Here is a 15394-nt window from a genome sequence, read left to right as displayed (position 1 = left end):
ATGCAGTAGTCAGTCTAGATGTACGAAATACTGAAGTTATACTGTACTAAACACTTATTTAGTTGTTCAGTGTGTAATTTTCAGGTAAATATAAAAACTCAAAGTTGAGACAGTAGATAAAATGCAAATAAAAAGCTGTGAAAATTCAGGGCAGTATGAAGACAAGACATTTAATGTTTTACTCCTCAAACTTCTTTATTTTGATTTGACTTCTATTATTATTAATAATAATAAGAAGAAGAAGATTTATTTATTTGCAAATTTGTGCTTTTTCGGAAACTGGTGCTTGCAATATGTTCCAAAAAGTTGGGGAAAGGGCAGTTTAAGACTATAAACCTTGTGAAATGTTCCAAAAACATGGTAAACAGGTTATGCAAGCATGCTTATGTATAAAAACTGCAATCTGGAAAGTCCTTTATGAGCCAGGGTGGGTTGCCAAAAAAAATGCATCAACAGCTTAAGAATAACATTCCTCAATGCCATAGAGGAACTGGACCATCCTGATTGTTATCAACACAAAGTGCAAATGCCAGCACCCGTCATGGTTTGGAGGAGTGTTAGTGCCAATGATATGAGTAACTTGGACATCTGTGAAGACGTCATTAATGCTGGGGGTGGGGAACATAAAGATTTTGGTGCAAAGTCTCTCTGTTGTCAGAAGAAAACTTGAAAACTCCAAAATGAGAACTGGTATAAATGACAAATGAGGTACGTCAGTGGAACCAGACCTTTTTCCAAGTAATGTTCTGCCATTTCTTTTGGACCATTCTTCATGAAATTTACACACAATACGAAGGACAACAGGCTATCTTAAATCAGGTCCAACAGTAGTAATACGCTGCCATCTAGACATACTGTCTACTTGTTTCAGCAAGACAGTCCACAATTTGCACATCCATGGCTTCCCAGTAAGAGAATGCAGGTGCTGCACTGGCCTGCCTGCAGTCCAGACCGGTCTCTTGTTGAAAAATGTGCACTGTAAAGTGCGATATACATCAACAGAGACCTTGGACTGTTGAGGAACTGCAGTGTTATATCAAGCAAGAATTGAAATCCACTTTTACAACTACATAAATCAGTGTCTTCAATTCCCCGTCAATGATTTAACATTGTTGAAAGGAAAGGCGACGTAACACGGCGGTAAACACAAAACGCACCCCTGTCCCAACTTTTTTGGAACAGGTTGCAGACATCGATTTTAGAATAAGTGTACATATACAAAAACAATCAAATTTATTAATGTCTTTATACTTTTTTCAACTGAATACAAGTCTTGCTATTGGGGTTGTATGTTTTCTGCTTTTTACATGACACCTAAATATCGCTACCTTGTACTTAATGACCATTTCGACTATATATTAAATAAATGAAAGGGTGGTCTCTGACATTTAAACAGTGCTATACAAGAATATGTGCTCTTGCGTGAAGCCAACATTATAGCATCTGAACTTGTAGACTGTAGGCTTCACTACATCTGCCTTGACCTGCAGCTTTGTAGCTAGGGTGCCAGTCAGCCTCATGATTGTTACATACCAATATTAATACCTGAACAGGTACATACAAGCATGATCAGACCAACAGTCAAACAGGATTCTCTGTGGCCTATGGTTATAACCACACAGTTGTTCTAATCAGCTGAATGGGTTTCTGAAAAAGTCAAAAGCTGAGATGTATTGTTATGAATTAATAAGTCATAAACCGATCTGTCAGATTTTATTATTTGTGGCCTACTGTGAGGAAAGTAGGCTGCCTCAGCAAGTATTTTGGCCTACCACGTAAGCAATACTGTCAAAGCTGGTCAAAATAAGAGGGCGGATTTGCAAACAATCTGATTTGTTTTAAATTAATTTAAATCAATTTTAATCTTTTACATAAATGGTTGCAAATCTAATTAACTGCAATTTCCCTCTGGGATCAATAAAGTATTCTGATTCTGATTAATTAGGTTTGGATAGTATTTCATTGTAATTTTTGTGGCACTTCTGGTTCTTGTGTCTCTCTTCCAACTTAACAAATCTCATAAAAACTAAATATCTTGATGCACTTTATGTATTGGAAAAATGTCTTAAAGTATTGTGATGTTACATTTTTGCCTTATTGCCCACTCCTGAGTCTAATAACAGGCCAATTAAACTTATGCTACATAAGCGGTGGGTAGTGCTGTCGCTTCCCAGCAAGAAGGGCCTGGGTTCGATTCCCCGGCCGGGCGACCGCGGTCCCTTCTGTGTGGAGTTTGCATGTTCTCCCCGTGTCTGCGTGGGTTTCTTCTGGGTAGTCCAGTTTCCTCCCACAGACCAATTGGACATATTAAACTGGCCCTAGGTGTGAATGTGAGAATGTGTGAACGTATGTCTGTCTGCCCTGCAATGCGCTGGCGACCTGTCCAGGGTGTATCCCGCTCGCTCAGATCCTCCTCTTCCATTCATCTCTCTGTACCTTCTGCTCGTCTGAGTACCATGGGGAGCAGAGCTTTCAGCTGCTCCCAAACTGCTTCCAAACTCTGGAACTCCCTCCCACCTGACATCCGTAACATTGACTCTTTTCCTCTTTTCAAATCCAGTCTTAAAACTCACCTGTTCAAAATAGCCTACTCTCTCTGTTGATGTTGTTTATATATATATATATATATATATATATATATATATATATAGAAACCCTACATTTTGTACAGTGTCCTTGAGTGTCGAGAAAGGCGCTTTTAAATTAAATATATTATTATTATTATTATCCTGCCTTCTGCCTGATGAGAGCTGGGATAGACTCCAGCACCCCCCCACCCCACGACCCTGATGGAAAAGCGGCTTAGAAGTGTGTGTGTGTGTGTGTGTATGTGTGTGTGTGTGTGTGTGTGTGTGTGTGTTTGTTTGAGTGTTTGTAAAAAGTTCTGTAATACCCTGACAGAAAGAGGACCACTGCTAGCCCACTGATGACGATGCTTGTGGTCCATTGGCGTTTTGCTCAGCGTTTTCTGAGAAACCCACCGGTGGTTAAGCAGAGTATTAGACAAAATTCCACTTATCACTCATTTTCTACTCATAGTCCAATTTACTGTACCAGCTTTCTTTAGTTATACGTTGTAAATTTGTTTAGCAAATCATTTTAATCAATAAAATAATTTGAACATTTTCTATAAAATCATTTCACACTCAGTATTTTTTTTCTCTCCGTTGTTTGTAATATTTGTCTTAGTTTATTTATCTGAAATGAAAAGCTCTGAATTTAAAATGTATTTGAGGAGATTAAAACTAGGTAGAGCTTGTATGCAGGAGTGTAATTTAGGTGGGCCGAGGGTGGTCCAGCAGCAGCAAATAGCCGGCGGGGTGCCAACCTTATCAAGCCAGTGGACCGATATACGCTCGCTGTCTGGTTACCAACTTAATGCCCAAGTTTATACCTTAAACACGGAACACACTGAAGTTGAATTGAAGTGTCATTCAACGTAATTTAATATGAAACGGCTCACTGTAGAGAAACATGCTGACTGAGATTTCTCTACAGTGGTGGTGATGGGAACCAGGTCACATTGTTTACAACACAAATATAAATATTTGATTTCTTATCCAAAACCACCAGTGAACCCACACGTGCGTTATAGTTTTTCCATATGTATTATTGATAAAGGTATATTTTTAATCATGGTAAACTAGTGGTAAATCTGAAAAAATAAAACTTTTCTATGGAACTACTTTGCCTTACAGCGCCCTGCATGTACCTCTCCGCCACGAATGTGATTTTAAAATGATGTTTTAGGCCAAAACTTTATTTCAAAACTATCATAAAACAACGTATTGGCACATTATGTGTACTTTATGTAGTGACCTTCTGTGAGGGAGCTTTAAGAGCCACTAAACTCTCCAGACGTTCGGTTCCTATCAGCACCACTGTGAAAAGCTCTGACTTGCAGACCTACGACGCATTTCACATCAAGCCAATGGGAATTACTTAACTTAACTATTTAATTGGAGTTTTATCTTTAGTTTTATCCTGTCAATCCGCGCTGCACTGCCGCCGGTTGGAAGCGTATTACAAACATCACCTTCGTTTAGCTCCGTTCACTAAAACACCGACAGTGACTTCTCATTTTAGGACCGTGGAAAAGGACGGTGCATGTGGAATCATACCATTAGTGCTCCAGAGGTGATTCACTCCTCTCTGTTTGTTTGTTTGTGATAAACGTCCTCCACAACACGGAAACGAAAACAAATCCATGTCATTTTCAGACATATTTCTGCGATACTATTTAATAATATCAAATGACGGGAACGTCAAAGTCATTTACCGGTTGCTCTTGCTTCGTGCGACTCCCCTCTGGACTGAGTTGGTTCGCGCCGTTGCTGTGCTCTGCTCCTCCCTGGACACCGTTGCGATCAGTCGGGGATTTGAGGAGCAGCGAGAGAGGAGAGCTCTTCACTCAGCTCGCTGGCAGGCTGGAGTCGTCCGAAATAATTAATAATAACAACAGCCCTGTCCTGTGACTACGCGAGTGGGAGCTTCTTCATGTTATATAACGTACGAGGACTGTCAAGAGTAAGCCAACCGACCGTTAAGGGTATTTTTCAGCGCGGTGCTGGTGGGTATGTATCTCGCAGCTAGCCGTGTTTACACATTAGCTCGCTAGCGACTAAACTAGCTGGCCAGCTAATTAGTTAGCGAGCTGGTCAACTGGTTTTGAAGCACAAAGGAAACAATGACCAAGCCAAGAAATTAAAAGACACCCTTCTGCACCCACAGAGGCTTGTCTTAACTTCTCTGTAGTTAGTCGTCAATGAGATACGGCGCGTACAGCGATAAGGATAAAGCGCAGATGTGTCGGCGAGCTTGTGGGCAGAGGAGCAGGTCTCATCGCTAACGTTGGCTGCCTAACCAACCCGTGTAACGTTAAATGATGTCTATGCGCTTTCAGCACAGCCTCGGTTCTGGTTAGGAATTCTGTTCATTCTTTCCACTTGATGTTGACGGTCTTTGCCGAGTGGCTGTTTTCAGCTTTTCGAGCGAGCTGGCCAGCATAAACGCTTCCTGGACATCGTCGTCCCATATAGTAAAAATGAAAGTGATAAGAGTCGTGGATGGATTTTATCTGCTCCCACATACTGGTTCCACCTTTTTACCTTCCTTGTCAGTAAGGCAGCTCAAGTGTTGTGGTGTATGTGTGGGAGAATTGGTCAGTTTTGGGCTCGCCTCTTTAAAATTCTTCAGATTTTGAATGTTTTTAACTTTGAATGTATGTTGCAACACGCCACAACTTCCCTTTTGTGTCTCTTCTGCACCTTTTTTAACAGAACATCCCGAAGAACAGGAGGCAGAAGCACAAAAAGGCCCAGAGGAGTAAGACTGGGACTCGGACTGAAGAAGCTGCTGAGAACCTTTTAGCAGAGCACTGCCTCCAACATAAATCTCACAAAACACTGCTGTTGCTTTCAGGTATCTGAATCCTGCATGTACTCACCCCACCATACATGCAAATGGCTTGTTGTCTGAAGGACGAGCTCCTGTGTTCCATCTGCCTGAGTATTTACCAAGACCCGGTGAGTTTCGGTTGCGAGCACTACTTCTGCCGAAAGTGCATCACAGAGCATTGGAACAGACAGGAGCACCACGGGACACGAGACTGTCCTGAGTGCAGGAGGACCTTCACCGACCCACTGCTCTCGCCAAGCCTGAAGCTCTCCAACATCGTGGAGAGGTATTCAGCTTTCCCGCTGGACGCCATCCTCAATGCCCAGAGGAGCTCCTACCCGTGCAAGGACCACGAGAAGGTCAAGCTCTTCTGCCTCAGTGACAAGAGCCTGGTTTGCTTCTTCTGCGACGAGCCTGCCTTACACGAGCAGCACCAGGTGACCACCATCGATGAAGCCTATGAGGAAATACAGGTCAGTTCTCCTCCTGCGCAAAGATAATTATCACTGAAAAAGCAATACCAGTCTAAGGGCAAGTTTTGTTATGGCATTCAGCCGGCATGTTTAGAGGATGTGGAAGGATCATGAGTAGGCTAGGAATGATCCCAGATTCAAAATCGAGCCGCATAGCACGTGATTGTCAGAGATTCTGGGTTCCAGGGTTACTCGGGGTGGGGGGAGAGCAGCTGACAGTTCAGCTTCTTCTTTGTCAATATGCTGTTTCCATGATACAGCAGAGGTGGAGCGTTGAATTGCTTTCGTGTATGGTAAGAAAATAAAGCCAAAAATGTAGTCAACTCTTCTGATTTTACTCAAAGCCACCGTAGAAAAGGGTCTTGTTAAATTAAGTGTGGCTCTCACTGGATTGATTTAATTGAATCATTCATGCCTTCATTTATTAAGGCCTCTGTTTGATTTTAAACCCAGTGTAGCAGTAGCCAGCAAAGCACGTTCCTCCCATGTTCATTCAGGCAGGCATAGGCCTAAACCTCAGGTAGTTACTGACCATACAGCATTGCTATTTCCTTAGCATGCTCGGAGGAAATGCAATAGTCCTCACTCGAATAACAAAGGTGCTTCAGGATCTCTGTAAACAGAGGACACACGAGTTCAGCTTGTGCACTCCAAGGTAACACTTTTACAGGGAGTGATACGTCATCTATAACGATATACTGGAATTGGTGTCGCACAAAAATATGACTTCGTTTTATTGACGAGTAACTAAAACATGGTTAACTTTTTAAATAAATAAATAAAATTCAGAACTAAATATTTCTCTAAATTCTGTGCAGTGCTGATCTCTTTGGTGTCACATTAAGAGAAGCAGAACAGAAGAAAACATCACAGTCAAATCAAGCTATGCCAGGTTTGTAAAACATTTAAGCATAGAGTTGCAGAACTCAGGATAGGCCTGTTGCATTCATGAGCTCTTAGCTGGTGATGAATTGCCATATAAATAATTACAGTTGATTATAAATCAGATGATTCCTCCTAGATATTCGTACTGACTAGCACCCTGGTGATGGACACAGCTCGAGCTCAGTTATACCTGCATCACTCACCACAGCCCTCTAAAGGTGTTCTAGAACCATTCAGTATTGCTGTTTTTTGCCCCAAGAAAGCACACCTAATTCATGTTTTGTTTGCTGCATCCTAAACATGTAATTACTATCAGGCCCTAGGTAATAATTGTGAAAGAACTAACTCTGGAACAGGTTCATTAACTTTATCAATGCTAACTTGAATATCATTTGGTGCAGTGACACCGTATTGGAAAATAATCTTGTTACTAGGACTACAGTCTCAGTCGTGGGCTGGAGGTTAGGGAACTAGCCTTGAGACCGTAAGGTCACCGGTTCGATCCCCTGGGCTGTCAGTACGTGACTGAAGTGCCCTTGAGCAAGGCTGCGGATAGGGCTGCCAACCTCTCGGGCAGGTCTGCTCACTACCCGCAGTGTGTGTGTATTCACTAGTGTGTATGTGTGTTTCACTTCACGGAGGGGTTAAATGCATGTGTGTGCACGGATGGGTTAAATGCGGAGGTGAAATTTTCACGTTGTGGGACTAATAAGGATCACTTAATCTTAATCTTAATCTTAATCTCAATACTGATGAGAGGGCTACTGAAAATCATTCACAGAAGAGAGATTAAGTTGCAACATTCATACATCGCTTATGAAATACAGGCAATACATTTGCGACACCGCTGATGCAAAGTACTGCCTCTGGCATCTGGAGTATGACATTATGACATTATGACATGACAGCAACATTATATATCCTTAATTTCCAAAAAATGTGTTTTACCAAGAAAAAAGACCACATAAGTGTAAGACTTTGCTTGCTTCCAGCTTGAAGTGTGATAAGAGGTATGATAAGAAGCCTTGGACTAACATTTTGTATGCTGTGTCCTTTTATAAGGTTTTGCCCTTTAACTTTTGTTTCTCTTGTTGGAGAAATGAGCTCCTGGTAAAAGAAATGAGGCTTCTCAGAATGGCTGTTTCCAGTCGAGCCAGCATGTCCCTCAGGCTCTTTGACTCATATAACTAATATGCATAGGCAGGGTTTGGAATTGCTTTTTAGGCTGATCATCTCCCCTGTTTTCATTACACTGCCAACAAATGATGCAACTTCCTTTACAGTATATGAAATACATACATCACTACAGCAGTGCGGAATATAACCTGATTCGTCTAATGCAGGTTTTCACTGTCTTGGCTGTTCATGTGAATATTCACACTCACTTTATTCAGACTAGCTGTGATGGAAAGAATTCTGATGAGTAGGGTCAGAGGGACTGGCATAACATAAAATTAAATCGTCATGACCTAATTTGAAACATGAACACGCTGTGGCGAAAGAAATTAGCAGTATAGAGAGAGAGAGAGAGAGAGAGAGGCTGGAAGAAATCTGGAAATAGGATGTTTTGAGCTGTGCAAGCAAAGTGCTTCTGAAGCTGTTGGAGGTGAACCAAATGAAATTCAGATTTTAAGGAGTTTAAAGCAGCACTTTTATTCTTAGGGGTTTCTGAGTGGTGTGTGAATGAGTTTCTGATCCCTTACATCTCCTAGCATTTACATGATGCCATAGAAGAAATTGTTGTTGTGTGTGGCAGATGTGACTGCACACAACTGACGGTGGCATGCAGGCATGTAAATGTTGCCATGGTGATGGCATTACTGAAATAGCAGTAACATTCATGCCTGTGTGTGGCATGATGCCGTTGGTCATTATTTTGTTTTTGTTTTTTTTTAAATTGAGCACGTGTTAACATTTCAATTTGTGGAAGTTCAGGTTTTTGTTATACATGAACATGTTACGCCTTCAAGCAGTCAACCATCATTTTGTGTGGTGCTTCTGCATCTTCTGGCAAATAAAGTGGTCAAAACCATACTTGGCTATTATTGCTCCCCACCCACCCAATACAGCCATATCAATTTATGTAAAAATAGCAGATGTTTAAAATATTACAAGTGTCCAGTGTAGGGTTCTTCTTTAGCAGCTGTAGCCAGTCAGCAGCCTGTCCATGTTGTCCACCATCACACACACACACACATGTGCGCATACAAACACATAAACACACAGACACACACACACTAAAAGCAGGCCATGTAGGAGGAGAACTGAGTGAAGGACACAGCATCTCCACACTTTTACTCCCCGCGGGTTCAGCCCAACACCACATGTCTAATATAAATGTGTGGGGGGTGAACAGAGTGAAGGCACTGCAAATGGGTTATTTTATATGTTCTTCACAGAAAATGAGCAAAGACCGAGAAACTGAGGTTAAAATAATAATAAATCACATATTTTTCTTTTGGTAAACACTGAAACAAACAGGTTAAAGAAGGTTATGGGACTGTCGTACACTGTTGCGTACAACCTATCAGCATACAAATTCCTAAGACGTACTAGGATGGGTATATACTAGGGAATATTTAGCTGTGAAATCAAAATCTTTATACTGCTTTTGTCAGTTGGCTGCTCTTTACATTGTGTGTAATAAAATGGTCCAGAAATGTTCTTCTCTTTAACAGACGTTTTGTAGGTATGAGTTTCTGTTCCAACAGCTGGGATATATTGTTCAGTAGCGTCATGTTGTTTCGTTCGTGCTTTCGTTTTTCTTATGAACAGGGCGTGCAGTTTTGAACTTTAAGTCAAGCAAATCTCCCTACAAGATTGTTCTTTAATCTCTCATTAGCACTTTACAAGTGCCCAACTTTGACAGCATACAACACCAGGCCCAAATCGCACATCTGTCATGTGAAATGGAAGCGTGAAATACGTCTGAACGCGTGTAACCTCAATGAAGAATTAATTGGAGCAACATGCCACAGTTGTCAGATAATTTGCAGCGCTCTCTTTGGAGACCCACTCTAAAGGGAGATTTATGGAGCACTTGTTTCCTTTCCTCTGCTTTTGAGACGCCCAAGCCGGGGGACTGGGCTCTTTTACAGCACTTCAGAGGGCTCAAAGGTAGGCACCTGCGGCCAAAACGAACTATCCCCGTGAGGAACCGGGCACACGCTAAAGCCAAGTGTGTACTTTAACCACAAAGAGCTAATTGCAAGGGAATTCCTGAACAGCTCTTGGCTGCTAATGAAACTGTTTATCTTCTGCATAACAGGGTGTTGAGATCTGGATGTTTGAGGTTTTGAGTGCAGTTTCATGAGATATGAAGTGATAAAGGTAAGTCTGATTCAGAGCTTATCCTTTGCCGTACTGTTCTGTTCCCATCAGATGAAAAGTGTCTTAACTTGCATCGCTTTTTGAGATTTTTATGCGTCACTCAGTCGTTGAATAATTGAAAATATGGTTCTTGCTTCTCTTTCCCAACTTTAATTTACACAACATGACGCGCTGTTCTCTCCATAGTGCTTTTGTGAGTGCATAAGTGATGGACTAGCACTGGGGCATAGATAATGTGTGTTCTTCTGAGGTCATTTAGACAGGCTGTTGCTGACCTTACAGAGAAATGGCTTTGCTTTACACTTAAACTCTATTTTGTCAGCTTAAGATTTTTTGTTGTTTTTTTTAAAAATAGTCTTTTCTTTTTCTTATGATGATGAAGCTCAGTATTGAGGCTGACTCAGACAAATTTTGAGTGGGTTTGTGTAAAGATGCTTAATGTGACTCAGAAGTACTTCAGCCCACACAGTCAATGGTACACTTGATGATTGTCTGTTAGTGTGTCATTTGTTTGGTTTGCGCACAGATTCGCAGGTTTATTTTCTTATTGTTCATGTTGAATGTCCTTTATAATACCATGATGCTGTAGTCTGCAACTGTGGCTGGATTACTTGCCTTTTGTTCTGACGACTGGGTCTGTGCCAGAGAACTCAAAGCGGTTTTTCTCAGTCTGTTCGTTCCACTCCTGAGGCTTTTTTTGCCTTCTTTTAATGAACATTGTCTAAATGGTTGCTAGAATCATGTCATGGATTTGCCTTTGGGCAGGGAAGTTCTTTAGACCACCAGGCGAATCTGTTCAAGCTACTTAAATCTGAGGTGCAATTAGTGGTTTGGTGCATTTAAAAAATACTTCTTAGGTAACCCCCATGCACTGCGGACTGAAGGAAGCCCACCCGGGATTGTTTTAGATTTCAGCAGGTGTCAAGGCTCATCTGAGGCTTCTTGTTAGATGTGGACTCTCAGGGGGGATGACTGAGTAAAGTCTTGGCTGATATCAAGGGCAAGGATAGTATCTGGATTATCCACTTGCTACCCAAGGAAAAAATTCTCACCCTCTCCATTCTTAGGCCCAATCCCATTTCACCCCTTGCCGCTGCCACGTAGCCCTTAGCCCTCTGTTTTGCACATTCACATCTGGGGTTAGGGTGTCACAGTTTTTGTTGAGATGGAGGGGTAAGACGAAGTGTTAGGGCTACATGGCCCTCCAAACGGGGCTTTTTCAGAGGTATGGTCCAAACGTTGTTATGAGAAAATAGAAAAACTGGCAAGATGGCCGTGCAAGCGACCAAATAACCCACAAATGTGAGAATTTTCTCTGTTAAAAAATTACGATAACTGTGATATTATCTTAGTTTAATGTCGTTTCAATGTATTATGGTCACTTTCTTTATAACAAGCATAAGAAAATCACTAATGTCATGCTAATGTCTCAGTATCTTGCTAGCTAACTTTCCCATTCCTCCTTAAATAGTCCTGCAGTTCTGACGCCTGAAGCGCCAGAATGTAACTGCTGCGCCATTTGGAACAGGAAAATTAGAAAAAGAAGCTGGCGACTATCTGACTTCAGTTTTGTATCGCCAAAGAATTTGCATTGGGTGATAATAAATAGTTCTTATACTTCTTCTTTGAAGGCGTATGAAGCCCTAAATGTAACTAAAGCCCAGCAGTGAGGAGCTGCACTTTACCCTTCTCTGTTATCACTGAAGTCGGGCCAGGTCACCTACAGAGCAGCGCTAGTAGCTGTTAATGAAGTGATGGTTTTTTGCTTTAATTTGAGGCTCGTCCCATTTCGTAGGGAAGATTTCAGCCACTAGTTCTAAGGGGTTAGGGTGATGCTCGAAAACAAGGGGTAGGTGTAAAATGAAGAAATGAGATTGGGCCTGACTCTCCGAAGGATGTCTGTCTGCCTGTTTCTGTCTGTACCCGTAATGATTCCTTTAGATATCAGACATCTTGGCTCTTTCATGAGGTTGTTCAGAAACCAGAGGAAGGCTCTTGGCTGCAAAAACGGGCTGACAGGAAGAGAAATAGAAGACAAGGAGACTGTTCTGTCATGTCCGCTGATCCCTGCCAGGTGGAGAGCGATGATTTAAGAGGAAAGACAGCTTAGTGTGTCTGCCTCCATTTCACAGGTCCTGAAGTTTGTTAACTTGCTGCTTTTTTTTGTGTTTACAGCAACGCTTTCATAAACAAAGCTGCTTTTTGTTTCTACCCTTGTGGCTGTGACTTTCTGGTATGTTAATTGTTGGGACTGAAAATTGTTGGTGATGCATTTATACCTAGATGAGTTTTTCTCAAGGCTGCTGACACAGTTGAGCTCTATACCCAGCCTAATTTGAGTTGTTGTCAGACCCACCCCCCCCCTCGTCCCTCTTATGTGCACAGCATGCACTTGTGACTGATAAGTATGTGCTGGCACCTACTCTGCTTGGCCACACAACACCGAGATCCGGATTTTGCTTGTCACAGTACATGCTCTCAGTGGTCTGGTTGTGTAATCTCCTTAACTTTGCATGTCACTCCTTTGACCTCTCAGACTCTGGATGTTGTAACTGCTGTTGCAGGGTCTTTCTGCATCCTCATTCTCTTGTCCCCTTCTTTCCCTCAGGTGCTTGGGCTACTTCTCTAATGCACTTAAACAGCTATCAGTCCACTGACTTTTGCTAAACCCTTTCTGCTCATGCTTCCCCCTCTCTCTTTCTCTCGCGCTCTGTTCTGATATAAGTACTAAAGAGATGGAAGAGGATAGGAGAGGATTTGTGTAGTGCTCTGCTGTTTGCTTCAGGGAAGAGAGGGATTTTAGTGCAAACTAATGCACTTTGATTCCTAAGGGAGCTCAGCTTTTCTTAATGTCCCTCATGTGCACTGGCAACGATTGTGAGACACTTCCGACCAGTGCCACATTATTAATTCAGACATTTTTACTTGAATGTGTATTCGTTTGATTGATTTTATTTATTTATTGCAATATACAAATTTCCAATTAAATTAATTAAAACATTGGGACGCTGTGCAGAATGTAAGGATAGATAGAATGCAATGATATGCTAATAATGTAAACCATATTTTTAAAGACAGCATATCAAATGTTGAAACTGGGAATTAATATATGTATGCCCATTTTGAATTGATGCCAACAACATGTTCCAAAAAAGTTGGGACGAGGGCATGTTTACCACTGTGTTTCGTGATTTGAGTTTATTTTTAATTATATTATGCTTGTTAAGTTTTTCTCAACATAACGAACATACACACATAACATGGACAAAAAAAAACCACCTAGCTTACATATGCAAATATTGACTCACCAATCAAAATGGCACAGTAGACAATACAAGTGTCCTCACCGGAATACTTGAGAGATCTGACCCAATATACAGCAGAAAATCTCTTCTTTTAACAACACTCTTTAAGCGTTTGGGAACTGAGGAGACCAAATCCTGTAGTACTGAAAATGAAATGTTTTCTCATAGTTGTGTGATGCAGGATTTCAGCTGGTTAACAGTTCAGGGTCTCCTTTGCCATATTTTCCATTTCATAACGTGCCACGCATAACAACGAAAGTGTTTTCAGTGGGTGACGGATCGGGATTGCAGGCACTTTAGCCTCCGGACTCTTAATATGGAGTAATGCTGTTGTAACACATGCAGAATGTGGTTTTACGTTGTCTTGCTGAAATGATCAAGGCCTTCATCTGACTGGCAGCATATGTTGCCAAAACATGTATCGTCAGCATTAATGGTGCCTTCACAGATGTGCATGTCACCTGTACCATGTACACTAATGCACCCCTATACCATCATGAATGCTGGCTTTTTGAACTGTGCCCTGATAACAAGCTGAGTGGTCTTAGACTCCAGGTGTTTTTTTTTGTTTTTTTTTCTTTTTTACTTTTTTGGAATGTGTTGTTGGTGTCAAATTTAAGATGGGCATATAGTTTTCAAAAAACAATAAAATGTCTTAGTTTCAAATTTTGATTTGTCGTCTTTTGTATTATTTTCAATGAAATACAGATTTAATAATAGATTATAATGATCATATTTAGACTCTCAAGTCTGTGTTCTCATCCAGAATGCAACATGTCTGCAGAATGACATATCGGTGTCTTGATTTCAAGCCACATCCAGTTGTACCCCTTCACTGAACTGCAGCACAGTGTTTCTTGTACATTTTTCAAGCAGTTAGGTTTTCCTGTGCCCAAAAGGTCATATTACGAACCAGTCTTTAATTATAATCTCAGCTGTCAGATGGCTACATGACATGGCAGGACTGAAGGTCAGCAAGAGCCTGCTTCTGTGACGCCTGAGGGATAGCTTTCCGCTCCATTTGTCATTAGATAGTGCTTAAAAAGAGAGACTCAAAGGAGAAGCACTGAAGAAGTCGCTGAGTTCTCTTCCAGCGTTGGCTTTCATTTCGCGCCAAGACTAAGTGAATTTTTGAGATTCTTTTGGGGGACATTTGGTGAGGTAATAGGGTATCCGTTTGCACTTTGTCTCAGAGGCCCTGTGGTTAGTTTTAGTTCTGAGTACGAGGAATCATGAGTTTTGCGCTTATGATCCCATTCATCTCACCATCTGTCGAAAACAACTAGGAATGAGCTTTTAGCTGTGACAGAGTGCAATAATCACAGTATTATAAAATTTTCACTTGCTCTTGTAGTTCAGCATGTTATTCTTTAGTACTCCTGTATCATAGCCATGTTTAATTTAGCCAGTGCTGCTAGCCAAGGCTTAAAGTGATTGAAGTCTCTGACATTTTCATGAGAAATTGTGGCAATATCATCCTTACCTTTGGGATGCAGCAACATTTAACTGTTGATGTTTCTGTGTCATTCAGGCCCTGTACAAACAAAGCAGGAGCTTGGTTCGCATGGCCGGCAGTAAGTCAGACTCGTTCCCAGTGAGAGTTGGACTCCGTCAGGGCTGCCCTTTGTCACCGATTCTATTCACAATTTTTATGGATAGAATTTCTAGGCGCAGTCAGGGGGCGGAGGGTGTCCCGTTTGGTGACCTCAAGGTCACATCACTGCTGTTCGCGGCTGATGTGGTCCTATCGGGGACATCAGGCCGTGAACTTCAGCTTTCGCTGGATCGGTTTGCAGCCGAGTGTGAAGCGGCCGGGATGAGGATCGGTACCTCTAAATCCGAGACCATGGTTCTCAGGCGGAAAAGGGTGGAGAGCCCTCTCTGGGTCGGGGATAAGCTCTTGCCTCAAGTGGAGGAGTTTAAGTATCTCGGGGTCTTGTTCACGAGTGATGGTACAAGGGAGCAGGAGATTGACAGGCGGATTGGTGCTGGGTCAGCAGTGAT

General features: G+C 41.8%; 1 protein-coding gene across 3 annotated transcripts in view; it reads left to right on the top strand.

Annotated features, from left to right (window-relative positions):
* Positions 1 to 4382: 4382 nt before the first annotated feature.
* The window catches only part of trim62.1 (tripartite motif containing 62, tandem duplicate 1), a 46852-nt gene continuing 35840 nt past the window's right edge, over positions 4383 to 15394 (top strand). For 2 of the 3 annotated variants that reach the window (XM_017720929.2, XM_017720927.2), the window contains exons 1-2: positions 4383 to 4574; positions 5280 to 5870. In XM_017720929.2, coding sequence (XP_017576418.1) covers positions 5457 to 5870 — 414 coding nt within the window. In that variant the 5' untranslated portion in view covers positions 4383 to 4574; positions 5280 to 5456. The remainder of the gene's footprint in view (positions 4575 to 5279; positions 5871 to 15394) is intronic. The other variant, XM_017720928.2, reaches the window with a different exon arrangement.

This window comes from Pygocentrus nattereri, chromosome 21 (genome assembly GCF_015220715.1).
Source record: "Pygocentrus nattereri isolate fPygNat1 chromosome 21, fPygNat1.pri, whole genome shotgun sequence".
NCBI lineage: Eukaryota > Metazoa > Chordata > Actinopteri > Characiformes > Serrasalmidae > Pygocentrus > Pygocentrus nattereri.
This window is presented reverse-complemented; position numbering and strand designations above follow the sequence as displayed.